General features: G+C 37.8%; 1 protein-coding gene and 1 pseudogene across 24 annotated transcripts in view; both read left to right on the top strand.

Annotated features, from left to right (window-relative positions):
• The first annotated feature begins 1,500 nt into the window (after positions 1–1,500).
• LOC126764776 (small nucleolar RNA U3) lies at positions 1,501–1,636 on the top strand (annotated as a pseudogene).
• Positions 1,637–15,127: 13,491 nt separating this feature from the next.
• The window catches only part of LOC126764476 (FERM domain-containing protein 8), a 459,702-nt gene continuing 447,072 nt past the window's right edge, over positions 15,128–27,757 (top strand). For 9 of the 24 annotated variants that reach the window (XR_007668006.1, XR_007668005.1, XM_050482162.1 and 6 more), the window contains exons 1-3: positions 15,130–15,475; positions 15,756–16,236; positions 25,984–26,333. Coding sequence is in view for 21 of the 24 variants with exons in the window: in XM_050482162.1 (XP_050338119.1) it covers positions 26,047–26,333 (287 nt within the window). In the remaining 3 variants the exon portion in view is untranslated. The other 15 variants (XM_050482181.1, XM_050482182.1, XR_007668007.1 and 12 more) reach the window with 14 other exon arrangements.

Genomic DNA, 27,757 nt, shown 5'->3' with positions numbered 1-27,757 from the left:
AGTATATGAGGGCTAATGGAAGTGTTGGTCTGATTCAACCCATTTTTGACATACAGACAAACTATTATAAGAGAAGGTTTATCCGTTAATTTCAGTTATATATCACACATGGACCGACATTTTCTATCAAAATTCAACCATAGGTACCGGGGTCTAAATATTCGGTACCTAAGGGCTTGAACAGTTTTTATTGGATTTAAAAATTTTTGGGACATAAGGTGGCGCGCACTAAGGATATTATTTGTGCAAAGCTTTATTCCGTTATATTAATTGCTTCTTGATTTGTGTACTGGAAACTAAACGAAATTAAAATTGTGCTTTATACATATAATAAGAATGCCACGAAGCAAGTTTTGTCGAAATCGTGCAGTCAGGTCCCGAGATATGGGATTTTACCAAAAACTGGGTGGTGCCACGCCCATCGTATAATTTTAACACCAGCTCTCATAAAACTCTCTCCCTCAAACTCGGTGAAAAGATTTAATGTCTCTGGCGTATTTAGTTATGGATTATCGCGCTTTTAGTAATTTTTAACAATACCGTTATATGGGGAGTGATCGGGGTTATCCTCCGATTTCATTCATTTACACACTGTCGGTAGAAGTTTTTATAAGTTTGTACCCAGCAAATTTCGTTGATGTAGCTTTAGTGGTTGAGGAGATATATAGATACATTAAAAGTATATTAAACTTATTAAAGGGCGGAGCCACGCCCACTTTTTTTAAAATTCTTTCCACGGGTGCCCCTTGCTACTGTGATCCTATGTACCAAATTACTGCTTTAGATCTTAATATAGTACTTAGTTATGACACTTTATGTGTTTTCGGTTAATGGCGCCTCGTGGGCGTGGCAATTCTCCGATTACGCCCATTTACAAACTCATTTTTTTTTTTGAAGCTATACTTCTTATACGAGTTCGGAAAAGGTTGCGATAGATTCAGGTTGTGCAGCCTTGCTCAATATGAATCTACGCAACCTTGTCTGCGAAGATGTTCGAGCATCAAGCGAAGCGGTGACAATCAGCGATCGTTTGTTCATTTCTTTCGGCACAGCTAGGCTTTTCTACCAACAACACAATGTTGCCATGCTTATGCTGTTGTTGTTTTTGTAGAACAATGTTTCAATTTTTGGTTGGTGACATATTTCAATTAAAAAATCAATTCTGTTGGGCTTCGAACTACGCACCTCCAACGTGCTCGTCGTCACTTTCCAAGCGCTTACCACCTCGACCACCATTGACACTTGAATTGCGTTGTCCTAATTATGGTTTGGTTATGCAGAAAGAAATATACAATGGATCGCCGATTGTTAACTCTTCCCTTGCTGCTGCTGCGCATATGTATGTTTGTATGCTGCGCATATGTATGTTTGTATGCTTGTGCATTATTGAAGTTATACTGCTTTTTCTTTCCTTTGTCTTTCATTTCTGCGAATTCTCAACTATTTTATGTGCCCTTTTGTTGAAATACCCTGCGTTTGTCCATTTTTTGGAAATGGACCCGCGATGACGGGTATATCGTTTTATCTGACAGCGTGAGGTTTCAGAAGTTCATTTCTAATTTTGTCTTGTGGCATATTAGAAATGATGTTTCTTCGAAAATCATTCGCTTACAACGGATAAAACGACTTCTGAGTGATAATTTTAATGACTAAATTCCTTTTGGTTGAAATGCTCTGCGTTGGCCGTTGAAAAGTTAAGACTATACTTCTCAGGATCATTCATTTCTTCAAAGAAATTAATGAACTTTAGAAATATGCATATTTTCATTATTTCGTTGTCATTTCCATATTCGTAGCAATAGAATTTCTATGGCATAAGTAAAGTAATGGCCGCCGATTGTCACCCCTTGCCGTATGTATGTATACGTATGATCGTGAATACATATCGACGCAGATTTTTGAGAGAAGCACCAGAAAGTTGTGCAATTTATGATTTTTGGCTTTTGCCATCGTCGCGAAAAGACGACTTGTTGGCAAAGGCATGCTCGGGGAGATAATAAATTATAATAAATTTATAAAATGTGAATTTAAGTTTTCTAGTTTTCTTTCATACAAAATGATATGCATTTCTTGGAATATCGCTAAGAAGTAGAACTTCATCCGCGCGTAGGGACTCCACGCACCTTTTTTTGTACTAAGGAACCCATATACCAAGTTTCATCGAGATATCTCAATTTTTTCCTCAAGGTACAGCGTGCACGGACGGACCGATGGACAGACAGACAGTCAACCGGATTTCAACTGTTCTGGTCATTCTGATCATTTTTATATATGTACATACATATGTATATAAACCTATATCTATCTCGATTCGTTTTAGGTGATGCGTAGAACCGTTAGGTGAACAAAACTATAATACTCTGTAGTCGCCGCAGAGCATGTTTCGGTCTACACCGTTACCTTCTCTTTGAGCACCAAGGGAATACTGCGCGGTCTACTACCTCCAGCTTCGCTGCCTCCCACAGGTTTGGAAGCGTTCTGACAGCTTCTTTTATCCATATTAGGGTCGGGTCGTTGTTGCATTTTCAGATTTTTCACCGGTCCTGTGACACTTGTCCCAGCGCGTTACTGCAGTCTATGAGCGCGACGGTCAAATTACGTTTCGAAATCTCACTGGTCACCGCCGCTACTTGGACGTTTTCGGTTTCTCGTCCTCTTTTGAAAGCGCTTTAATTTCTGTCTCCGTTGAACGCTGCCTCTTTCCAACGAGCACATCTTTGCGAATATGATACGTTGGGAATGAGACATTACGCCAATTACAAGGGGCGAAGTGTGCCTGGCCTCGCCTCTACCGACGTTTAGACCGATAACCCGGTCCGCTTCGTTTCCTTATCTTCCTCCATTGCGACTTTTGGAATCGGGGGTCTCTACTCCTAGCGTTTTATATCTATCGCCAGTCACCTCATTAGCAATGGTCGTTGTATTACCCATTCAATTAGCTCTGAGGATGGATATAACATAAGGGAATAATTGGGAGATACGTCAGCCTGCGCTTGGAGCCGCCTGCCTGCAATGTTATGACTCCGCCAGAAGCCAGCTTGAGATCATGACATTAAATGCAGCGATATCCATTGTCCAGTCAACACCCGCTCAGAGCATACAGCTAACAGGATTTTGTCGAACTAACAGGGCAATAAATTAACAACAAATTATGCCAGATACATTAAATTTTACCTCGGAGATGGTGTGAGAAACCTTTATGAGAGCCCGTGTGAAAATTCGACGTAGGGCGTGGCACGGCCCATTTTTTGGTGAAATCATATATCTCGGGAGCTGACCAACCGATTAAACGAAATTTAGTACTCATCTGACGTTAAATCGACTTTTCGTGACTCAGCCTTTTGATCCTTAGTGGCTGGCAATGAGGATACTCAGTCAGAGAACATAAAACATAGAGAAGGTGCAGGTTCGACAGCGAACATTTTATAGGATTTTGGAACGGAATTCACCTCACAACCTCAGAATTCACGATGTGAAATGTTAACATTTTTAACAGTTCTCCACATACTCAAACAGAGAATATGAAGAGAAATAATATATGTACGTACGGCTTATGATGCCATAGCATGTATGCGCAATCAAGGAATATTGAAGAAAAATAAGTTCTTTGATATTCCATTTTTAACAGCGAAAAATGTGTACAAATACAGCTCTCTCATATACTCAAGAATATGAAGAGACATAAATATATGTACATATGAATGCATGCTCCTTATGATACTCCCAAAGACAGCATTGTGATATTTCCATGCTTCAATTTTTGCTTTTGCAATGTATGCAAATATGTATGCTTTTGCGTTTTGCCGTCGGCATTTACATATTGGCATGTAATAATTATGATATGAGTATAATTTTGTATGAATCAATAAGTCAATTAAGACTTGTATATTTAATAATTTAATTTGATTTTTACATAATATACTATACTAATAAATATTTTTGTATTATGTTTCTTAGTAATAGAAATTGAATTTATCACAACAATGCATATATACATAAATATATCGTCTATCATATTAATCTTATTATCTATATTATATGATTGCATGTATACGCATGTGCGCATTCAGAAATTCAAACCATGATTTTATCACTTATCAATACACACATTACATGTGCGCGCATTGAGCTGCATGTTCATACATTCATATATACTTATATGTACATATATTTGTACACATTGCAAACAAACATTGCAAAAAATAAGGCAGAAGCATACAAACATACATATGCGTACACATGTGAATATGTCACCAACAAAAAATTGAAGCATTGTTCTACAAAAACAACAATTGCCTAAAAAGCATAAGCATGGCAAGCCAATACGGCAGCCGAATTGGCGAAGCTCAAATGTAGTAAATTTTACAGCAAGAACAATTTCATTCATAAACGCAGGCGCAAATTCCACAAGCGACCTCGCTTCATTCATAAAAACAGACGCCGTAACATCTCCCCGAGCATTCCTTCGCCAACAAGCGTCTTTTCGCGACGATGGCAAAAGCTAAAAATCATAAATTGAACAACTTTCTGATGCTTCTTCACAGAAAGAAGTGACAAAAGTGGCAACATAGCCGTTGTCGATTTATAATATTTGTCTAAAATATTTTTCCGTGACTCGCAAAAATCTGCGTCGATATGTATGCAAGCTCATACAAAAACATACATATTTACGCTAGCTTGTTGGCGACGCTGTTCGAGCAGCAAGGGAAGCGGCAACAATCAGCGATCGTTTGTTAGTTTCTTTCGGCACAGCTCGGATTTTCTACCAACAACATAATGTTGTGGCGCTTTGTCGTCGCGTCAGTGTTTCGACACATTGAAGTGCTGAACACATTGAGCGCGACAGACTGCAAACGAATATTAGAAGACACACGTTATTAGGGACACAGTTATTGAGCCAGCCGCACAACTACATAACTGTGTCCATAAGAACGTGTGTATTTTAATATTTGAGAGATGTCGCTTGCAGTCTGTCGTGCTCAATTTGTTCAGTACTTGACTCTTTGACAAAACGCAAGTTTCGGCCATTGGTTGACCGTGACAACGGAGATACGAAAGAAGCGTGCGACACTTGTTATTATGAATGTACATATGTATGTATATGACTCGCATTTGCTTTCATAAACATACAGACAAATGTGCCAAAGAAATAATATATGTACATACATATGTATATGCCATAGAAATTCTATTGGTGCAAATATGGAAATGATAACGAAATAATGCGAATATGCATATTTCATGAAGAAGTTCATTTGACACATCTTCGCTTTGTAATAGACGAAATAAATATAAGTTTTTTGAAATGATTGAAAAATTAAAAAATAAAATTAATTATTTTTTATCTAACTTTTTACGATTTTGTAAAAAACTAAAATTTTTAAAATTTTTCTGAAAAAAATGGTTCATATGATACAAGATCACGCATATGTGTCTCAGAGAATGCTTCTTTACATTCTTTGTGTGACTTTGCATATTTTTCTTCAAAGCATTTCTCTTTATTCATTCTCGCATGAATTCAGTCGTTTTACATACATTTCTACCACTGCACGTGCTCAATTCTGCTAAATAGCAGCGAGAATGATGAATTCCGTTCCAAAATCTTATAAGCTCTGTTAGCCGTCCAATCGAACATCATACAGAATTCAATTTGCACCTTCTCTATGTTTTATGTTCTCTGACTCAGTCACGCTTTTGTTGAATCATTTATTTACGAACTCCTTCCGTTTCTGTAATTAATTTCTTATATACATATACCGTTATGTTTTAACTGAAGACGTGCCTCGCGTTCTTTACTGTTTCAGTTGCTCTTTTTTCCATTACTTTTCCCTCCGTGAAAATTAAACGATGCGAGTGGCACCCCCAACTTTTTGGTGAAATCGGATATCTCGGAAAAGACAAACTGATTTCCACTAAATTTAGTATGTAGCATTGTTTTCATATTCTTATATTATAGTGTGAAATCGGACTACACCCACGCCTACTTCCCATATAACATAATTTTAAATTCCAGCTGATTCTTTCAATTTCCAATTTTAGTTTCTTCTTTTTGAAAGGTGGTGCCAAGTGGAAATTCCAATCGACACCAGGTCCTTCTCCACATGGTTCCTTCAACGGATTGGAAATCTTCCTCTTCCTCAGCGGGTATTGCGTCGAATACTTTCAGAGCTGGAGCTCTCGCAGAACTTTTCTCGCGAAAACTCACAACGTCGACGCAGCAGTTGTTGTCATCGTGCCATCCTCTGCACCATATATCAGGACGGGAATTATGAGTGACTTATAGAGTTTGGCTTTTGTTTGACGGGAGAGGACTTTACTTCTCAATTGCCTACTCAGTCCGAAGTAGCACCTGTTGGCAAGAGTTATCATGCGTCGGATTTCCAGGTTGACATTGTTGGTCGTGTTTACACTGGTTCCAAGATAGACGAAATTATCAACAACTTCGAAGTTATGACTGTCAACATTGACTTGAGAGCTTAGCTTCGCTTCCTTATCCAGTTTGGGGAAAACAGAACTAACGGCGCGGGTGTTGAGGCCGATAATATCAATATCATCGGCATACGCCAGCAGCTGTTCACTCTTATAAAAGATTGTACCTGCTCGATTAAGTTTGAAGCTCGAATTATTTTCTCCAGCAGCAGGTTGAAGGAGTCGCACTATAGGGAGTCGCTTTGTCTGAAACCTCGTTTGGTACTGACGGAGCTTTTGGTGTTGCTCAACGTGGGTTTACACAACCGTATTAGTTTTGCGGGGATACCAAATTCAGACATCGCGGCATAAAGGCAGCTGCTTTTCGTGATGTCAAATTCAGCTTTGAAATCGACGAAGAGGTGGTGCGTGTCAATTCTCTTTTAACGGGTCTTTTCTAAGGTTTGACGCATGGTGAATATGTTGATTTTCCAGGCCTAAAGCCAAACTGATAAGGTTCAATCAATTTGTTGCCGGTGGGCTTTAGTTTCACACAATACTCTCGATAGAGCCTTATATGCGATGATTAGGAAATTTATCCAACGGTGGTTGGCGCAGATTGTGGGGTCTACCTTTTTGTGGAGCACATTTAATTTCCAATCGTTGAGCATGCTTTCATGCCGCCTTAGTTTACAAAGAAGCTGATACATGCTCCTTAACAGAACTTCGACGCCGTGTTTGAATATCTCGTCCAGCAATCCATCCGTCTACGCCGCTTTGTTGTTCTTCAGATGGGTAATTGCTAATCGAATTCTTCATGGTCGGGCAATGGAACGTTTGCTCCATCGTCATCGATTGGTAAATCGGGTTCGCCTCCTCCTATTGTTATACTTTCGCCACCATTCAGCAGGCTGGAGAACTATTTCCTCCATAATTTTAGTATATTATGGGTATTAGTCACTAGATAACCTCTGGAGGATCTACCATAGTGTGCTTCGGTACTGAAACCTTCTGGTAGCCGCCACATCTTTTCGTAGAATTTTCGAACATTATCCCCGTCGGCTAGCTTGTCAAGCTTTTCGTACTCACGCCTTTCATCCTCTCTCTTTTCTTGTCTGCAAATGCATCTCGCTTCCCTCTTCAACTCTCGGTATCTATCCCATCACTTACTAGTTGTGGTCGATTGTTACGTTGCGAGGTAAGCAGTATGTTTTCTATCCGCTGCGATATGAGACTCCTCATCGTACCAGCTGTTCTTTTGTATTTTCTTCTACCGAGCTGTTGACGAATGCTCTCAGAGAGCAGGAATGCAAGCCGAGTCGAAAATAATTCTGCTGTCTGTTGTGATTACAGCTTCTCGACGTCGAACCTTCCTTGTGTTTGTTGACGTGCGTTTTTTGCTGCACAGAGGTGGGTGCGAATCTTGGCTGGAGACGTGCCGTCCATCTATCACAACTTGATCGATCTGGATGATGGCTTTCGATCCGGAGGCAGCGTGGTATTTGGTGAATTTTCCTATGCTGGAATCTAGTACTACAAACGACTATAATTTTGACCCCGACGAAGTCGATCAGCCTTAACCCAGTTGGAGAAGTTTCCTCGTGGATACTGAATTTACTGACTGTTGTACCAAAGATACCTTCTTTGCCCATCCTGGCGTTAAAGTCGCTAAGCACGATTTTGACATCGTGGTGGGGGCAGCTCTCATAGGTGCGTTCCAAGCGCTTATAGAAAGCATTTTTGGTCACATCGTCCTTCTCTTCCTCGGGGCGTGGGCGCAAATCAGCGATATGTTGAAGAATTTCACTTTGATGCGGATTGTGACTAGACGTTCATCCACCGGAGGGAATGACAATACTCGGCTACTTAGTCTCTCTCACCACGAATCCCACACCACCCAGAGGATATTTGGTCAGAGACCGGAAGTCGTGAGCTGCTTGATTCATCTGTAAAATAATAGTTTCTGGCCACTCCCAAGTGAATGACGAACAGAGAACTTTCCTCATTTGCGTGAACTTCCACACATGATTCCAACCTCCATCTTTCTTCAAACTAGCAGTTGACTTGGTCAATATTTGAGTAATCTCAATGGAAATTACAGAACATGCTTTACTTATAACGGTATATCTTTCTGCCTAAAATAGATACAATTGGGCGAAAACTTTTTAAGTATATGGCATGATAATACATAGTTGATAGATCGGTTCGATACTATTCGAACCAACATAGAACGGGTTTTTCAAGAGGCACGCTACAAAAGTAGGTCTATAGAGACATCAAGCGATACCATTTTTTCCCCGCTCGTATGAAATTTCTCTTCAGTAAGATTTTGCAATTCATCATGGAAAGATATACGATCCAAAAACACACATACACCGTGAGTCATGATTGTATACTGAAAAATTTACGATTTAGTTACGTGATAATCAAGACCGGCAATTTACTGTGAATGGGAATCGCTACCACTCAATGATAACTGAATATTTTTGGCCCGAATTGGAGGATATGAACATGAACAATATGTGGTTCCAACAATCGAATGTTACAATCGATTTATTGGAAACGTCATCTCACGAAAAGAGCTAGTCAATTGGATCCAACTATTTCCTGTGGGTCTACGTTAAATCTATGGTCTATGCTTTAAAACCGTCGAAAATTGGGTTCAGCGTCTGGACTTCTGCAAGCGTGCCCATGCAAAAGGCATCGATTCCATACATATAGGCATCGAATGTACCTTCACAGAAATAAAGAATTACTCTTATTTAAAATCCCATTAGTACATACTTATGTGTATTGATTTTCGTTTTTCTAACAAACCTTATGCCGACCTTCTCGGTTATTGTATGAGTTGTATATATAGTACTAGTATATTAGTATATATAAAATTGCTTAGATTCCGATTCTCTGGTTGACGTTTTACACCTTCAAGTATTTCCCTGACTTTGATTCTAGCAAATTGCATATATTGTATAAAATGCTCAGTTGCAGCCCTTTGTTACTTGTTAAATATATTATTGAGTGCATTCATATAAACGGTCAGTCTTAAATAGTTCAAATGTGTGCTCAGTTTTTTAACGAGTCGTTGGTGTTTCATATCGTTTACAGGCTTTATTTGAATTAAATTGTCATAAAAGGGTTATTTTTGAACTTTTGAAGTAAAACACATACATATATACATGTGTGTTTCTTTATTTGCAACAAGGTAGGAAGTGCTAAGTTCGGGTGCAACCGAACATTTTATACTTTTGCAACTTGCAATAATCAAAACCAGGAATATACTTTAAGATGTAAAACCAATCATATAGAATAAAGTCAGCCGGATGTTTGAAAATCCTGATATTAGTTATGTAGGGGCTAAGTCAAGTTTTCGGTCAAATTTATCTATTTTAGGCACAAAGATACACTTTTATGAATAAAACACATCCTCTTATTTTCATTGGGATAACTCACATACTGGACGATATATGCAGTGTATACCCGACAGTTCGAGATTCTTTATATAATAATTGCGTCAAACAATTTAAGTGTGTTGGTGTCTTCGGCTCTCGTTGGCTACGCGTACGCTACACCAATCTGTTGTCAGCACTGTTTGATGAAAATCAAAAATTTTTGATATTTCTATTTGACGGACGATAATTTGATCGTCTCCACTCATGTTTGCCAAGCATGAGCTCATTTGCAATGAAGATTTCAAGCTGAGAGGACACAGAAAAATGAAGCGAAATGAAATTGAATTGACACAGAAAAATTAAGTGAATTGAAAGAAGTCTAAAATTTTAAAATAAATTTTTTCACATAAAATATAATAAAATTAAATAAATAAATAAAGTAAAATCAAATAAAATATAATAAAATCAAATAAATAAATAAAATCAAATAAAATAAAATAAATAAATTAAATAACAGCAAGTAAGGAAGGGCTAAGTTCGGGTGTCAGCGAACATTTTATACTCTCGCATGATAAAGTGATAATCGAAATTTCATTATGATTTACATATATTTCAAATACCGTATTTGTGTAAAGTTTTATTCCGCTATCATCATTGGTTCCTAATGTATATATTATACAGAGAAGGCATCAGATGGAATTCAAAATAGCGTTATATTGGAAGAAGGCGTGGTTGTGAACCGATTTCACCGATATTTCGTACGTGTCATCAGGGTGTTAAGAAAATATTATATACCGAATTTCACTGAAATCGGTCTAGTAGTTCCTGAGATATGGTTTTTGGTCCATAAGTGGGCGACGCCAAGCCCATTTTCAATTTTTAGAAAAAGCCTGGGTGCAGCTTCCTTCTGCCATTTTTTCCGTACACACACTTTAATTGATTTTCAACATAACCTTTGTATGGGAGGTGGGCGTGGTTATTATCCGATTTCTTCCATTTTTGAACTGTATAGGAAAATGCCTGAAGGAAACGACTCTGTAGAGTGTGGTTGATATAGCTATAGTAGTTTCCGAGATATGTACAAAAGAAGGGGCGGGGCCACGCCCACTTTTCCAAAAGCATTACGTCCAAATATGCCCCTCCCTAATGCGATCCTTTGTGGCAAATTTCACTCTAATATCTTTATTTATAGCTTAGTTATGACGATTACGCTCCACTGTGTATTGATTAAGGAAAAAATACGCTCGCAATTTGCGTTGTGACCAGGGATAGACTATAAATACTGAACTGTTATCAAGATTGCAGTTGCAAAAAAAAAAATAGGATAAAAAAAATATTCTTTGACCGAAACTGAAGACTAAATTTGTGTTAATATATACATACATATTCAACAAAATATATCATCCTTATTATGTAGTTATTCGAATCCACTAATTCATTAAAGAAACAAAAATACATATATGTTTTTGTATGTTCATAAAAATACATGGTAACATAACCTATAAGGACTACAAAAAAACAATACCATTTCTTTGCTTGCCTCACAAAAGTCACGGTGAAGACTTGGAGATTTAAATTAAACCACAAAAAATTAGGCGAAAAAATTGCTCATTCCGGATTCGGATTCTATTTATGAAATATAATAGTAACACTAATCTTCTTCTTCTTCTTCTTAATTGGCGTAGACCCTCTTACGCGATTATAGCCGAGTTAACAACAGCGCGCCAGGTTTCTTTTTTCGCTACGGGCGCCAATTGGATATTCCAAGCTCCTTCTTCCTCTTCCTCTGCTTCCCCCGGCGGGTACTGCGTCGAATACTTTCAGAGCTGGAGTGTTTTCATCCATCCGGACAACATGACCAAGCCAGCGTAGCCGCTGTCTTTTAATTCGCTGAACTATGTCGATGTCGTCGTATATCTCGTACAGCTCATGGTTCCATCGAATGCGATATTCGCCGTGGCCAACGCGCAAAGGACCATAAATCTTTCGCAGAATTTTTCTCTCGAAAACTCGTAACGTCGACTCATCGGTTGTTGTCATCGCCCAAGCCTCTGCACCATACAGCAAGACGGGGATTATGAGCGACTTATAGAGTTTAGCTTTTGTTCGTTGAGAGAGGACTTTACTTTTCAATTGCCTACTCAGTCCGAAGTAGCACCTGTTGGCAAGAGCAATCCTGCGTTGGATTTCCAGGCTGACATTGTTGGTGGTGTTAATGCTGGTCTAAATAGACGAAATTATCTACAACTTCAAAGTTATGACTGTCAACAGTGACGTGAGAGCCAAGTCGCGAGTGCGGCGACTGTTTGTTTGATGACGGAAAATATTTCGTCTTGCTCTCGTTCACTGCCAGACCCATTTTCTGTGCTTCCTTGTCCAGCCTGGAGAAAGCAGAACTAACGGCGCGGGTGTTGAGGCCGATGATATCAATATCATCGGCATACGCCAGCAGCTGTACACTCTTACAGAAGATGGTACCTTCTCTATTTAGTTCTGCAGGTCGAACTATTTTCTCCAAAAGCAGGTTGAAGAAGTCGCACGATAGGGAGTCGCCTTGTCTGAAACCTCGTTTGGTATCGAACGGCTTAGAGAGGTCCTTCCCGATCTTGACGGAGCTTTTGGTGTTGCTCAACGTCAGTTTACACAGCCGTATTAGTTTTGCGAGGATACCAAATTCAGACATCGCGGCATAGAGAGAGCTCCTTTTGGTGCTGTCGAAAGCAGCTTTGAAATCGACGAAGAGATGGCTTGTGTCGATCCTCCTTTCACGCGATGTTGTGGAGGCTAATTCCACGGTAGTTGGCGCAGATTGTGGGGTCTCCTTTTTTATGGATTGGGCATAGCACACTTAAATTCCAATCGTTGGGCATGCTTTCGTCCGACCATATTTTACAAAGAAGCTGATGCATGCTCCTTATCAGTTCTTCGCCACCATGTTTGAATAGTTCGGCCGGCAATCCGTCGGCCCCTGCCGCTTTGTTGTTCTGCAGGCGGGCAATTGCTATTCGAACTTCTTCATGGTCGGGCAATGGAACGTCTCCTTCATCGTCATCGATTGGGGAATCGTGTTCGCCTTCTCCTGGCGTTGTACTTTCAGTGCCATTCAGCAGGCTGGAGAAGTGTATCCTCCATAATTTAAGTATGCTTTGGCACATGTGACTAGATCACCTTTGAGGGTTCTACAGGAGTATGCTTTGGTTTTGAAACCTTCTGGTAGCCGCCGCATCTTTTCGTAGAATTTTCGAGCAATACCCCTGTCGGCCAGCTTATCAAGCTTTTCGTACTCACGCATTTCGGCCTCTTTCTTTTTCTGTCTGCAAATACGTCTCGCTTCCCTCTTCAGCTCTTGGTATCTATCCCATCCCGCACGTGTTTTGGTCGATCGTAACGTTGCGCACTCCTCGTCGTACCAGTTGTTCTATTGCACTTTCCGAAAACCAATGGTTTCGGCTGCAGCTGTACGTAAGGAGTTTGAAATGCCGTCCCACAGTTCCCTTATACCGAGTTGTTGGCGAGTGCTCTCAGAGAGCAGGAGTGCAAGCCGAGTAGTAAATCGCTCGGGTGTCTGTTGTGATTGCAGCTTCTCGACGTCGAACCTTCCTTATGTTTGTTGACGTGCGTTTTTTGCTGCACAGAGGCGGGTGCAAATCTTGGTTGCAACAAGATAGCGGTCCGAGTCGATGTTAGGACCTCGGAGCGTACGCACGTCCAGAACACTGGAGACGTGTCTTCCGTCTATCACAACATGATCGATTGGTGGCTTTTCGATCCGGAGACAGCCAGGTAGCTTGATGTTCTTCTTGTGCTGGAATCTAGTACTACAGATAACCATATTTCGGGCCCCGGCGAAGTTAATCAGCCTCAACCCATTTGGGGATGTTTCGTCGTGGAGGCTGAATTTACCGACCGTAGTGCTAAAGACACCTTCTTTGCCCACCCTGGCGTTAAAGTCGCCAAGCACGATTTAGACATCGTGGCTCTCATAAGCGGGTTCCAAGCGCTCATAGAAGACATCTTTGGTCACATCGTCCTTCTCTTCCGTCGGGGCGTGGGCGCAAATCAGCGATATGTTGAAGAACCTCGCTTTGATGCGGATTGTGGCTATTCGGCTTATATCGTAGTCCTTATTTCGTTTGCCATGGTCGTCATCAAAAGGGGGGTCTCTCATCCGAGGCAGTTGGTAATCTTTCATTGGGGGGGCTTTTTACGTGGCGGGTCCCAAACCCAGCGCTCAACCCTATGTAGGGAGTATCACAATGAAAATTATAGAATATACATATGTATTTGTGTCTAAAGTAGATAAAATTGAGCGAAAACTTGACCCAGACCCCTTATAACAATTTACTCCATATGATTGGTGATTGTATGTGAGGTACGTTAATGATAATAGTTAATGGATAAAATCGGGCAGTACCTTGAACCTTCCTTAAAGTCGTATCTCAAAAAAAAATTAGAGGAGTACACACAGCAAATGTAAACGCAAAGAATGAACTATTATAAATTAAAAGTTCCTAAAAATTTCGAATTTAATAGCAAAAACAAATTTCTCGACTTTTATTGGAAAAGTTCACCGAAAGTCTAATTTTTGTTTTTTGTTTCAAAGAATCTAATCAGTGGGAAGCGTGAAGGAAGAGCGACCATTTTTTAGAGGCAAAATACTATAACTCATGCTCTACACAATAGTTTAAGCGGAAAATGTATGTTTATACTGTCGAAATAAACCATAATAAATGATAATAAACTTAAAGTTCTATCTGTTTATTGGTCGTACAGAAAAAAATCCTAAAAAATTTATTATCACATGAGATGACCTCCTTAAACTATTCAATTATTTTCTTAAAGAAAACCAGCATTAGAGTCTTTTTATACATTATAATATCAAACTAAATCGTTTTGGCTGTTATGGAAGATCAAACAAATGAGGATAATCATACAAATGTGTATGTACATAGGTATGGCAATACGGATCTTCGCATTGACATATAAACTGAATTTTTTGTTTTGAAATATATAGTTACATTTCGGCAAAAAAATGGACATCGGACATCATTAGTTTTTACATACATATGTACATAGCTAGCGCGTCAAAAACTCCAAAAAATGCAAAAAAAATATACTCGCCCATAAACACACGCGGCCAATAAATCGACCTGCAATGGCGCTACAATGTGCTATCGTGTTTGCACGTCTATTTTGGTACATTTCAATTATTTTTCAACTATTAAAATTTTTAAAGATTAAATAAAGATTAAATTTACGTAAAATTATTTATTGTATACCTATCATTATGAATATATATTATGTATATACAAGTATGTGTATGCTTATAGTTTTAGGTGTGACAAACAACTGTCAGGTGAACAAAACTGTTATATTCTGTGCATTATAATATGTTACGAGAGTATAATATAAAATATTGTGTTTCAGTATACAATATATAGAAACAAATGCAGCGTAAAAGGTACCAGGAAGTTTGTGAACACAACAATTGGTCAATTCCCTGATTTGAACATCAACAATAATGTATTGAGAGATATAAAGTAATATGTGTTCGAATCATGATTTGTGTGTGAAAAAAATATCCGTATGTTCGCGTCAACTATAAATAATAAAAATAGTAAAATTTTGAAATGTTATCAGCATTAATTCGCAAAGGAACTTTATGTAAATTGATATATGTATGTTTCCATATTCATATTTTATTAAAGCCAAAAACTAACATGAATATAAAATCTATATAAACTTCTGCGCAATTTTTTTTTTCAATACCCACATCCCACTACTGTTACTATTTCTTTTTCCAAAGTGGCTTCCATAGCCAGCTCATTGTATTTTTACAACTCATACGCTGGGCCTCTCTATAATACATACCATCTTCAGCTTAAAGATTGGGGTGCTTTACGTCATAATGCTCAATTTAGTATTCCTAAATTTAATCATATATTTGTCTCTTTCTAGGTAGATACGTAAATTAAGGGTAAATGTGAAGCAACACATTCCGACTAAAGAAAGGAAAAATAAAATTTCGTCGTAACCATATAATTAAATAGTTAATTTGTACATTTCAAGTAAACGTGTGATACATTAATATAATACATCAATCTATATATTTAACTAGTTAAATAAAAAGTAACACTCCACAAACGTCCGTGAATATTTCAATTTGTTAAATGTGGTATACCGAATAAGAGATAAAATCAATAGCTTCGGTATAGTATTACCATTTTGTTAAGGTTGAAGTTACAAAACAGTTCCTTACTAGAGTATTAAATTGTGTTGCTCCGAAGTGAGTGAGTGCAATACGATTATTTACACATTATTAAAACTTTCATAAATTAAACACAAATACGTGGAACTGCATATGTAAATGTAAATATCTACAGTATACGCAAATGCATATGTATGCATTGATGAAAGGATTTAATTAAATTTATCCAGGGTAATGAAATATATTATGGATGATGGTATAACAGACATATGTGACGATATTATGGGTATATAGCACAATTATATAAACAAAACGAACGAAAAATACAAGTTTTGATTTGGTTTTGATTAGTTTGATTTTAGAATTGTGTCATACGGTGTGGTCAGTGAAGATGGTTCTTATTTTAAACTAAAAATTGCCTAAATATGAACAAGTAAATAAAACAATTCTTTAAGTGGGTATAAATTTTAATTGATGTGCTCCTCCGAATGAAATATGAAGAGCCAATGAGAACGTATGTATGTAGTTTAACATATCTGCATGAAGCAACTGCAGTTAATCTGGTTCAGCCATTTCATTGTTATTGCCAATTACCTACCTTATTAACGTAATTATCGAATCAGACATACTATATAACCATGGAGTCTATATACTGTAATATAAAAGCAAATAAGGAGGGGAAATACTTTCAGGTGTTGGAAAACCTTATGCTAACCTAGATAAAAAGTTCACTTCTAGCTAGAATATCCTTCCCAAATAAAAAACTTTCCAAACAAGCATTTGAATTTGATTGGTCGGTTGTCAAATAAAAAATTTTTCCTTATATGAACTTGATTCTGATCATTCAATTTGAATGACAGCTCAGCTCGCCATGCTGATCACTCACCATATACATTGTGACAAAAAAGCACACGGAAATTGTAATTAAATTACCAGGGTTAATGATAGATGCATTTTGCTAAGTTGAAAATACTGTCCTTAGTTGCTTAGTTACTATGCCAAATGTGAGCGCGATCTGTCAACCAGGGGTCGAATCGTTACATCCGTGAACGTATCACTCGTCACGTAAAAGTCTGTATTTCGTATTATGACATACGTGATCGTAGCGCTTATATACGTGATCGTAACGCTTCTATCGTAATCTGGCATGATGACAAACGTGAACGAGTATATAAACGTATCCGTTCGTTCGAATCGTCATTCGAACGCAAATTACCAATCGTAATGGACAAATTTAAAGAAATGTGAGAAAATTTTTTTAAATTTTATGTTTTTTTATAATTTTTGGTAATAATGAACACAAATAAGAAACCAATGAGTGGAATATCTCATTAAAAATTAAAAAAAAAATTATTTATATGAACAAAATGTTTGTATTTTAGTTGACATTAAAAATAAAATTATTTACAAGGTAAAGGACATATACATTTTTTAATTAAATTTATTAAAGTATACATTATTTGGTCTCTTATCGTTTGGTCGATTGCGGTGAAGCCGTTCGCCATCCCGGTTCCCACTTCTTGCGTGTGATAAGAATCGCACTTTTGAGGGTCGTAACTTATTGTAAATTTTATGCAGATTTTATGTGATGCCTCACAAACGTTAGTAAATCTTCCATTTTTGTGGGTGATACCTTTCTCTCTTGCCATATCCTAAAATTCTTGACCGTCTTTTTAAGATTCAAATGCTTTGTTCAACGATAATCTACAAAGAAAATTTTGTTAATAAGGATTCATAATTAGTTTTTTTATACCTACGCTATTGCTACGATCTCTTAGCTATCTCCGCACTTTTTTTTTATCCCCATCACTTTCACTTGAGCTCAAATAAAAAAAGTTGGATATTTAATTAGCTTTTTATAGTTTATTGAAAATTTCGCAAAAGTTTTGACAGTTCCACATCTATTGTGACCAAAAAATACGATCCAAAGCAATGTGGAATTTAAAAACTATTGTGAATTGAAAATACATTACGATCCGTTTGCTATCGTATGTCATAATGCCAATCACTGCATACGATTGACGTATCACGTAATTTTCTTTCGTATGTTTGCCGATCCGTGCACGGATGTAAAGATTCGACCCCAGTTTGTTTACAGCAGCTGCTAAAGTCGGAAAATCTCAGTAGTGCGTTGCAATTTTTACAATGGATAAAAATATCGAACGAAGAGTGTTAAATTTCGTGTGCGGAATTATTGTGAAGGCTGAAAATGGCTTACGGTGACTCAGTTTTATCAAAACCAGAAACCTACGAGTGTTAGAAACCCTTCATAGATGGTCGAGAGATCGTTGGGAACACGCCTCGTTCTGGACCACTCTCGAGCTTCTCAACTGATAAAAATGTTAAAAAAGTGAAAGATATAGTGCTTGAAAATCGTCAGGTAAGTATTAGAGAGATGGCAGAAGAGCTCGACATCTCTCTCGAGTCTGAATGATTTATGTAGATGGATATATTGGGTATGAAACGCGTTCTCGCGCGAATCCCGATCCCATATTTATGGAGAGCATTATAACTGCCGATGAAACATTGGTTTATGAGTTTAACATTCAAACAAGTCAACAGTCATCGCAATGCAAGGAAACAACGAGCCAAAGCCAAAAAAAAGAAGTTTTATTTGGTCGTACATATTGAGGTGTTTGCATGAGAATATTTCATGAAAACCGTCGGAATTGTGGGAGAGCAAATCACCGATTTTACACTATGACAAGGCACCATCGTATCAAGACCCGATTGTGAACGGCCGGAATTGTCGAAGAACATTTCATGGATTTTACACGATGCTAATGCACCATCGCATCGATCCACGATTGTGAAAGCCAAAACGCAATGAATATTATCGATCAACCACCGTATTCACCATATTTGAAAAGTGTTTCGATGACTTCTGGTGTAGATTACTTTGGATTCTACAAAATAAATATTAATGAATAATTAAATATTTTGCATTTTACTTAAATTTGCAGGTACTTTTTTGTCAAAATCTATATTTATATATGTTTCTTTTATGGGGTCTCCATTGTTTACTTCTGGGTGTTACAAACTTGGTGGCAAATATATTATATCCTGTTCATGGTATGAAAATGTGGCGTAAGAATTCAATATGCATTATTTCAAGAATGGAAAATAATTAAATTTAATATTTATTAATTATATTATTTATCATACTTAGACTCACTTAGTTTAATTATTTAATTTTGCTTTTCCTAATTATTTATATTAAAATCAAGAGGTGGTATGTATCGATTTTTTTCAAGGCCACACTGATAAAGTCCAATCAGTTTGCTGACAGTAGGTGGGTCAAAGCGTGGGGTCTATTTTTTTGTGGATTGGGTAGTGAACACCCGAATTCCAATCGTCGGGATTGCTCTTGACCATATTCTACAAAGACGCTGATGCATGCTCTTTATCAGTTCTTCGCCGCCGTATTTAAATAGCTCGGCCGGCAATCCATCAGCTCTCGCCGCCATCGAAGTACTATCGACTGTTTTTCGCAATAGTATATTACTATATGATGAATTTCGGTAGTGCAAGAAGGATTCATTTTTAGTTTTTTACGCACTGAGTGTAATTAGTAAAATATTTCTTATTTCGCTATTTCTTGCTGAGACACAATCAAAAAATTACAGGCATTGCAGCAACTTTATTTGGTAAAGGCAGAACAGCTCCTTTAGTATTTAAACTGATGAGGCATTTCATGGTATATTGAAATATACTATATAAAAACAAGTAAGGAAGGGCTAAGTTCGGGTGTCACCGAACATTTTACACTCTCGCATGATAAAGTGATAATCGAGATTTCATTATCCGTCATTTACATATTTTTTATTTTGCTGTAAAATTTATTAGATTAGTAGTTCCTGAGATATGGTTTTTGGTCCATAAGTGGGCGACGCCACGCCCATTTTCAATTTTTTAAAAAAGCCTGGGTGCAGCTTCCTTCTGCCATTTCTTCCGTAAAATTTAGTGTTTCCGACGTTTGTTGTTAGTCGGTTAACGCACTTTTAGTGATTTTCAACATAACCTTTGTATAGGAGGTGGGCGTGGTTATTATCCGATTCCTTCCATTTTTGAACTGTATATGGAAATGCCTGAAGAAAACGACTCTGTAGAGTTTGGTTGACATAGCTATAGTAGTTTCCCAGATACGTACAAAAAACTTAGTAGGGGGCGGGGCCACGCCCATTTTCCAAAAAAATTACGTCCAAATATGCCTCTCCCTAATGCGATTCTTTGTGCCAAATTTCACTTTAATATCTTTATTTATGGCTTAGTTATGACACTTTATAGGTTTTCGGTTTTCACCATTTTGTGGGCGTGGCAGTGGGCCGATTTTGCCCATCTTCGAACTTGACCTTCTTATGGAGCCAAGAAATACGTGTACCAAGTTTCATCATGATGTCTCAATTTCTACTCAAGTTACAGCTTGCACGGACGGACAGACGGACGGACAGACAGACATCCGGATTTCAACTCTACTCGTCACCCTGATCACTTTGGTATATATAACCCTATATCTGACTCTATTAGTTTTAGGACTTACAAACAACCGTTATGTGAACAAAACTATAATACTCTCCTTAGCAACTTTGTTGCGAGAGTATAAAAATACTACAAATTATTTGGCGGCACTCTCCATCTCCATTCAGTTGATTTCAGACAGACAGCGTGCTTTGAACGTAGGAATTGTTCAAAGCACGCTGATAAAGTCAAATCTTGGTTAAAATCATCGCGACTGTGGCGTAATGTTAAAAAAATGTTGTTGCCAGGGTCTTGAGTGTTCGTTATTGAGTTATGAAATTTTATGGATATGCCGGGCACGTCACTGCACCATTTACAACTGAAGTATGGATCTCCGGTAATTTGTCTTTGTATTTGCGCCCACCGCGTTTTTGAATGGCACACTATTAAACCTTTAAAAATAATGAAAAACATGAAGCGGCCTTTTGAAGGGCAAGTTCTAAAGTGAAAATGTATTGCTGCCATGAATACCTATGATTCTTACAGAAGTGCCAATTGAATTAAAACGCACTCAAATCCAGACAGATTGACCAAAATTTGTACCCTAACATAGCGCTCCGCTTGATACTGAGTAATTTCTATTAATACCAGCAACAGCGAAAACAGCCATATCGCACCCTTTATTTGATGAATAAAGATAAATTATAGTACGATGGATCCGTACAATGGTTTGGGTGGAGTTTCTAATGCTAGTAATCTCATTTTGCCATTAACACAACACCTACCGGGCGTTTCACCTGGAAAGTTAGTCGCATCACAAAGTGGACGTATTGCGTGCATTAAAAAACACATTGCATTTGTTACATGCACACCATATATTTTTTTGAGGGTTTGTTGTACCTGCATGGGCATTTACACTCATGACATGGATATTTTAAAAGAATAAGGTGGGAAAGCAATTATGTTTTCTATAAATATGAAAAATAGAGCTTTTGTTTAATGAAATTTTTTCACGAGAAAGTTTTTGATTTTTGTAAAGATCACGAGGTATAACATTGTTCAACTTGTAAACCTGTGATTGGCATTTATTGGCACATACGATAAATTTTCGATGATACAAGAAAGAATTTACAATGCTAAACATTTTTTTTTCCAGTTTTCTAGCGCTTGAATTCACTGAGTACCATGTGTGCTCCAACCCTGTAGAAAAGTATTTCCAAATCCAGACTTAGAATTTAAATGTGGTTACGGGATGCCAAATTAGTGGAAGCCAAGTGTTCAAATTATAACACGAGGTCTATTACTCCTAATCTTTTTTGATGACCGAATTGATGAGTCGATTTACTTTTGCTAAATTAAAATATAGACTAAATTAAGAAATTTAAGTGTAGTTTGGCTCAAGGGATCGCAGTAGCAAGGGGCACCTGTGAGAAAAAAATTTTGGAAAAGTGGGGGTGTCCTCGCACGCTAATAAGCTTAATATACCTATCTCTTGAACTACTAAAGCTACAGCAGCCAAAGTTGGTCAGCGTAATTATATAATTATATAATAGTAAAATTAGAACTTCTACCAAAAATGTGGAAGTGGGTGAAATTGAAGGATACCCCAGCTCAATCCCCATACAACGAACGGTACTGTTCAAAACCACTAAAACACAATAAATCCAACTAATTATGCTAGAAACATTAAATTTTATCTCCGAGATGGTATAAGAGGGATTTATGGGAGCCGGTGTGAAAATTGGGCGAAGACCGTGGCATCGGCCACTATAAGTACCTATTGTCAACTTTTGACCGAAATTATCGTTCAATGTGTGAGATATGCAGTTAAAATTCAAACAGGGTCGATTCTTCCCTGAGCTCCCATATAAATAATATTAAGATTTTCGAATTTCTAGGTAACTTTATGCTGGATATATCCGCCAATGTTTGAGCTATATCAATGAAAATTACAGAACATGGTTTACTCATACGCCAGGGTGGGCAAAGAAGGTATCTTTGGCACTACGGTTGGTAAATTCAGCCTCCACGAGGAAACATCCCCAAATGGGTTGAGGCTGATCGACTTCGCCGGGGCCCGAAATATGGTTATATGTAGTACTAGAATCCAGCACAAGAAGATACATCAAGCTACCTGGCTGTTTCCGGATCGAAAAACTACCAACCAGATCGATCATGTTGTGATAGACGGAAGACACGTCTCCAGTGTTTTAGATGTGCGTGCGCTCCGAGGTCCTAGAATCGACTCGGACCACTATCTTGTTGCAGCTAAGATTCGCACCCGCTTCTGTGCAGCAAAAAACGCATGTCAACAAACACAAGGAAGGTTCGACGTCGAGAAGCTGCAATCACAACAGACAGTCGAACGATTTTCTACTCGACTTGCACTCCTGCTCTCTGAGAGCACTCATCAACAACTCGGTATAAGGGAACTGTGGGACGGCATTTCAAACTCCTTACGTACAGCTGCATCCGAAACCCTTGGTTTTCGGAAAGTGCAAAAGAACAACTGGTACGACGAGGAGAGCCGCGCCGCAGCGGAGAGAAAACAGGCTGCCTACCTCGCAACGTTACGATCGACCACAACACGTGCGGGATGGGATAGATACCGAGAATTGAAGAAGGAAGCGAGACGCATCTGCAGACAGAAAAAGAAAGAGGCCGAAATGCGTGAGTATGAAGAGCTTGATAAGCTGGCCGACAGGGGTAATGCTCGAAAATTCTACGAAAAAAAGCATGCCCAACGATTGAAATTTAAGTGTGCTATGCCCAATCCATAAAAAAGGAGACCCCACAATCTGCGCCAACTACCGTGGGATTAGCCTCCTCAACATCGCATATAAGGTTCTATCGAGCGTATTGTGTGAAAGATTAAAGCCCACCGTCAACAAACTGATTGGACCTTATCAGTGTGGCTTCAGACCTGGAAAATTAACAACCGACCAGATATTCACCATGCGCCAAATCTTGGAAAAGACCCGTGAAAGGAGAATCGACACACACCACCTCTTCGTCGATTTCAAAGCTGCTTTCGACAGCACGAAAAGGAGCTGCCTTTATGCCGCGATGTCTGAATTTGGTATCCCCGCAAACTGTGTAAACTGACGTTGAGCAACACCAAAAGCTCCGTCAGGAGCGGGAAGGACCTCTCCGAGCCGTTCGAAACCAAACGAGGTTTCAGACAAGGCGACTCCCTATCGTGCGACTTCTTCAACCTGCTTCTGGAGAAAATAGTACGAGCTGCAGAACTAAACAGAGAAGGTACCATCTTCTATAAGGGTGTACAGCTGCTGGCGTATACCGACGATATTGATATCATCGGCCTCAACACTGGCGCCGTTAGTTCTGCTTTCTCCAGGCTGGACAAGGAAGCACAGAAAATGGGTCTGGTAGTGAACGAGGGCAAAACGAAATATCTCCGGTCATCAAACAAACAGTCGTCGCACTCGCGACTTGTCTCTCACGTCACTGTTGACAGTCATAACTTTGAAGTCGTAGATAATTTCGTCTATCTTGGAACCAGCGTAAACACCACCAACAATGTCAGCCTAGAAATCCAACGCAGGATAACTCTTGCCAACAAGTGCTACTTCGGACTGAGTAGGCAATTGAAAAGTAAAGTCCTCTCTCGACGAACAAAAGCCAAACTCTATAAGTCGCTCATAGTTCCCGTCCTGCTATATGGTGCAGAGGCTTGGACGTTGTCAACAACTGATGAGTCGACGTTGCGAGTTTTCGAGAGAAAAGTTCTGCGAAAGATTTATGGTCTTTGCGCGTTGGCCACGGCGAATATCGCATTCGATGGAACGATGAGCTGTACGAGATATACGACGACATTGACATAGTTCAGCGAATTAAAAGACAGCGGCTACGCTGGCTAGGTCATGTTGTCCGAATGGACGAAAACACTCCAGCTCTAAAAGTATTCGACGCTGTACCCGCCGGGGGAAGTAGAGGAAGAGGAAGACCTCCACTCCGTTGGAAGGACCATGTGGAGAAGGACCTGGCTACGCTTGGAATATCCAATTGGCGCCACGTAGCGAAAAGGAGAAACGACTGGCGCGCTGTTGTTAACTCGGCTATAATCGCGTAAGCGGTGTCTACGCCAATTAAGAAGAAGAAGAAGGTGTACTCATAACAGTATGTCTGTGTGCCTAAAATATGTACATACAAGTGTATAAAAGTAGACAAACACTTGACCTGCGTCCCATATAAATATTACCATTTTCGAACATCCACTTGACTTGGTTCCATATAATTTGTGATTGTATGTGAGATACCTTTATGAAACCTGGGGAATATTTTTTGAGTATGTGGCATATTAGTAGTATGTGAGATGAGCAAAAATCTTACAAAAAACAAATCTTGTGCCGAATATGTCGGTCAGTGCATGAGTTATATATATGTATGTATATATACATTAGAGTGTTTTTTTTAACTATTAATTATTTTCAATCCCGTCACGAAATTTCCTTGGAAATACCCTAAAAAAATTCCCTGAAAATTTTAGATTTTTTTATTACATAACATCTATGAAAATTCTTTAAAGCCTTACTTAAAAAGCCGAAAATCTCGAGAAGTGTTAATGATAGCGATTTTGACCTCGGACCTTTTTTGTGCCAAATAAAATTTCCTACAAGTTTGTCCTGTACATTTTTTCCATAGCTCCTGTCACTTACAAGATATATACAAAAAATACGAATTTCGTGGAAAAGTCAGGTTTATAGCCCCGTACTACCTCGCCGGTGTGAATTACGACTTTGTTGCACTGGGCACTTTTGTAGAGTCTAAAGTCAAAGAATAAGAAAAGATGCCATAAAATACCTCTGATCTGTAGGAATTTAAAGATAAAAAATCACGATTGTAGTGTATTTCCTATGGAAAATTTTTACATGCCTTGGTCCTGTTCTTAATGTTAATATTAAGGGCTAAAATTTTCAGGGAATTTTTTTTAGGGTATTCCCAAGGAAATTTCGTGACAGGTTTGAAAAAAAATTAATAGTTCAAAAAAACACCCTAATGTACATATATATACATATATATAAAATTGCTTTGATTCCGATCCTTTGGTTGATATTTTACACTTTAAGGTATTTAGCTGGCATAGATTTCTGCAAGTTGCAAGAGTATAAAATGTTCGGTGGCACCCGAACTTTTTCCGTTCTTACTTACAGGGTAAAAGGGAAATGTAAATGTAATTCTCAATGTAGGACGAAGGTTTAGAGATGGGAGTAGTTAAGGAAGCTTTCAATTGCTGAGAATAGTATGTATATACCAGGATATATTATTTAACGGTTTATATGTCTTTCTATAAGGGAGTAAGGGTGATTTTTAAGTATGGGATAGGGTACTTTGTCTGCACCGGGTTTTTTTCCTTTTAGGGTCGAAAGTGTCGTGTCGAACTCGAATATCGGCTTCAATGTGAAAATTATAAATATTAAAACATACTTTAAAATGTAATTTCATATCTCTGTTAATATCTACGCAGATTAGTAAATGTGTATGCTACTTATTTTTCAGAAATCTTTGTCGTAAATTTCCAGTATTTGAAATAAGAAATTAGTAATTTATTCAAATACAAAAATGGAACCCAACAAGTCATTTTCTCTTAATGAAGCGCAACCAAGTAGCCTGGTGGGATCTAATAATTCCAAAGCGCAAGTCGGATGTGTAATCACTCAAACGCCAAATGGAAGCATATGTAAAGAGAATTCATTTCTGAAGAATCATTCTAACAAAGCTATAATTGAACAAAAGTTACCTAATGGAACTATAAACAATACTAATGATTCTGAAAATTATGCAAATTTCGTGCAAATTCCGGTGGAGACCCTGCAATACCATCGCCGGAAGCTGACACCACAAGAACAGTAAGTAAAATATTAATAGGATTGAATATACACTTGTAGTCACACGAAGCTTAACTATCTATGAGTTTCATCATTCATAATGATTTTTTTCATTGAGTTATAAAATTCATAAGAAATAAAAAATTTTCCCAAACATAATCAAACTTCAACCGTTAATATCTTTCAACGGTTGGGCTTACGAAAAAATCATGGGGGACCTTTTTTGTAGTGCATTCAATTTCCTACAAAATCTTAGGAACAAGCTATTTTTTTTGAATCACCCTAACATACACTATATAATTTCTTAATTTTTTTCGGACTTTTTCGTTCGTTCGGTATTTTCTAAATTTTTTTTTTATATTTTAGCATAAGTAAACTAAATTATATTATCTAATTATAATTTATTACGTTTAATGAGTAAATAAAACACTAACTAGCTTTTCTGTGCTTATATAGTACATACATAAGTGGTATTTCATAGTTTTTAAAGTATTAACGGCTAAACTTCGTGTTTCGATTAAAAAAATTAAAGAAAATATTAATTTCAATTATAGTGTAAACGAAATTAAATTAAAGAAATATAATTTTTTCGAGTGCATGTCAGTCCCCTATATTTCCAGCTCATTTTGTAGGAGTTTGTTTATAACTGAAAAGGTTTTGTTTTTCATTGAATAAAAAATTTCTATACCGCAAAAAACACCGCTATAAAGTGTTGTCAAATATGCACAACACTTGAAAATTTTGAATGGTAAGCTGTGCGGAGCCACAGGTGTACAATAAAAACTCAGTATCGCAACTAATAACTATAGCTGCATGGAAGCAATAACACTCCCCACATGGACATTTTTTATTGCAACTATATGTATAACCAAATTCAGCCATCGGTTTTCACTCAACTGTATATGTCTAGCTGAATTAAGGTTACTAAATAAGGAAGGTATTTTGTAAATGCTTGAATGGTAGCAATATGCTTAGTGATCAGCTCTGAACAATGTGTTCGGCGATGTTTCGTAGAATAATCTATAAACAATTTCCTGTACAAAATTTTAAATCCATACTAGGAGATATACGGGGATGTCTAAATCGACTCTGCTCGTCATGCTGATTGTTTTTTATATACTGTATAGGGTCTCCGACGTTCCCGGGTGCGGCAAACTTTTTTGTAAACTTAATATACCAAGTTCGGGGTATAAAAACCTTACTTAACCTGAGTTCATTGTTCTGTGAATAATTATTATTTATTATAAAAAATAGAAACATTTTTTTTCAATAAAATTTATTGGTTAAAATTTTGTATTAATTTTTCGTAAGGAGTACTTTTTCAAAGCACATTCTTCGTTAAAATCATCGATAAAATTCGTTCCGCGCTTTTATTTAACCTGATAAATTATTATTTTTATTTCAAAGCCTTCATTGTAAATTTTAATACTCTTGCTACTCTTGTG

The sequence above is a fragment of the Bactrocera neohumeralis genome, unplaced genomic scaffold (assembly GCF_024586455.1).
Source record: "Bactrocera neohumeralis isolate Rockhampton unplaced genomic scaffold, APGP_CSIRO_Bneo_wtdbg2-racon-allhic-juicebox.fasta_v2 cluster09, whole genome shotgun sequence".
Classification (NCBI taxonomy): Eukaryota; Metazoa; Arthropoda; class Insecta; order Diptera; family Tephritidae; genus Bactrocera; species Bactrocera neohumeralis.
This window is presented reverse-complemented; position numbering and strand designations above follow the sequence as displayed.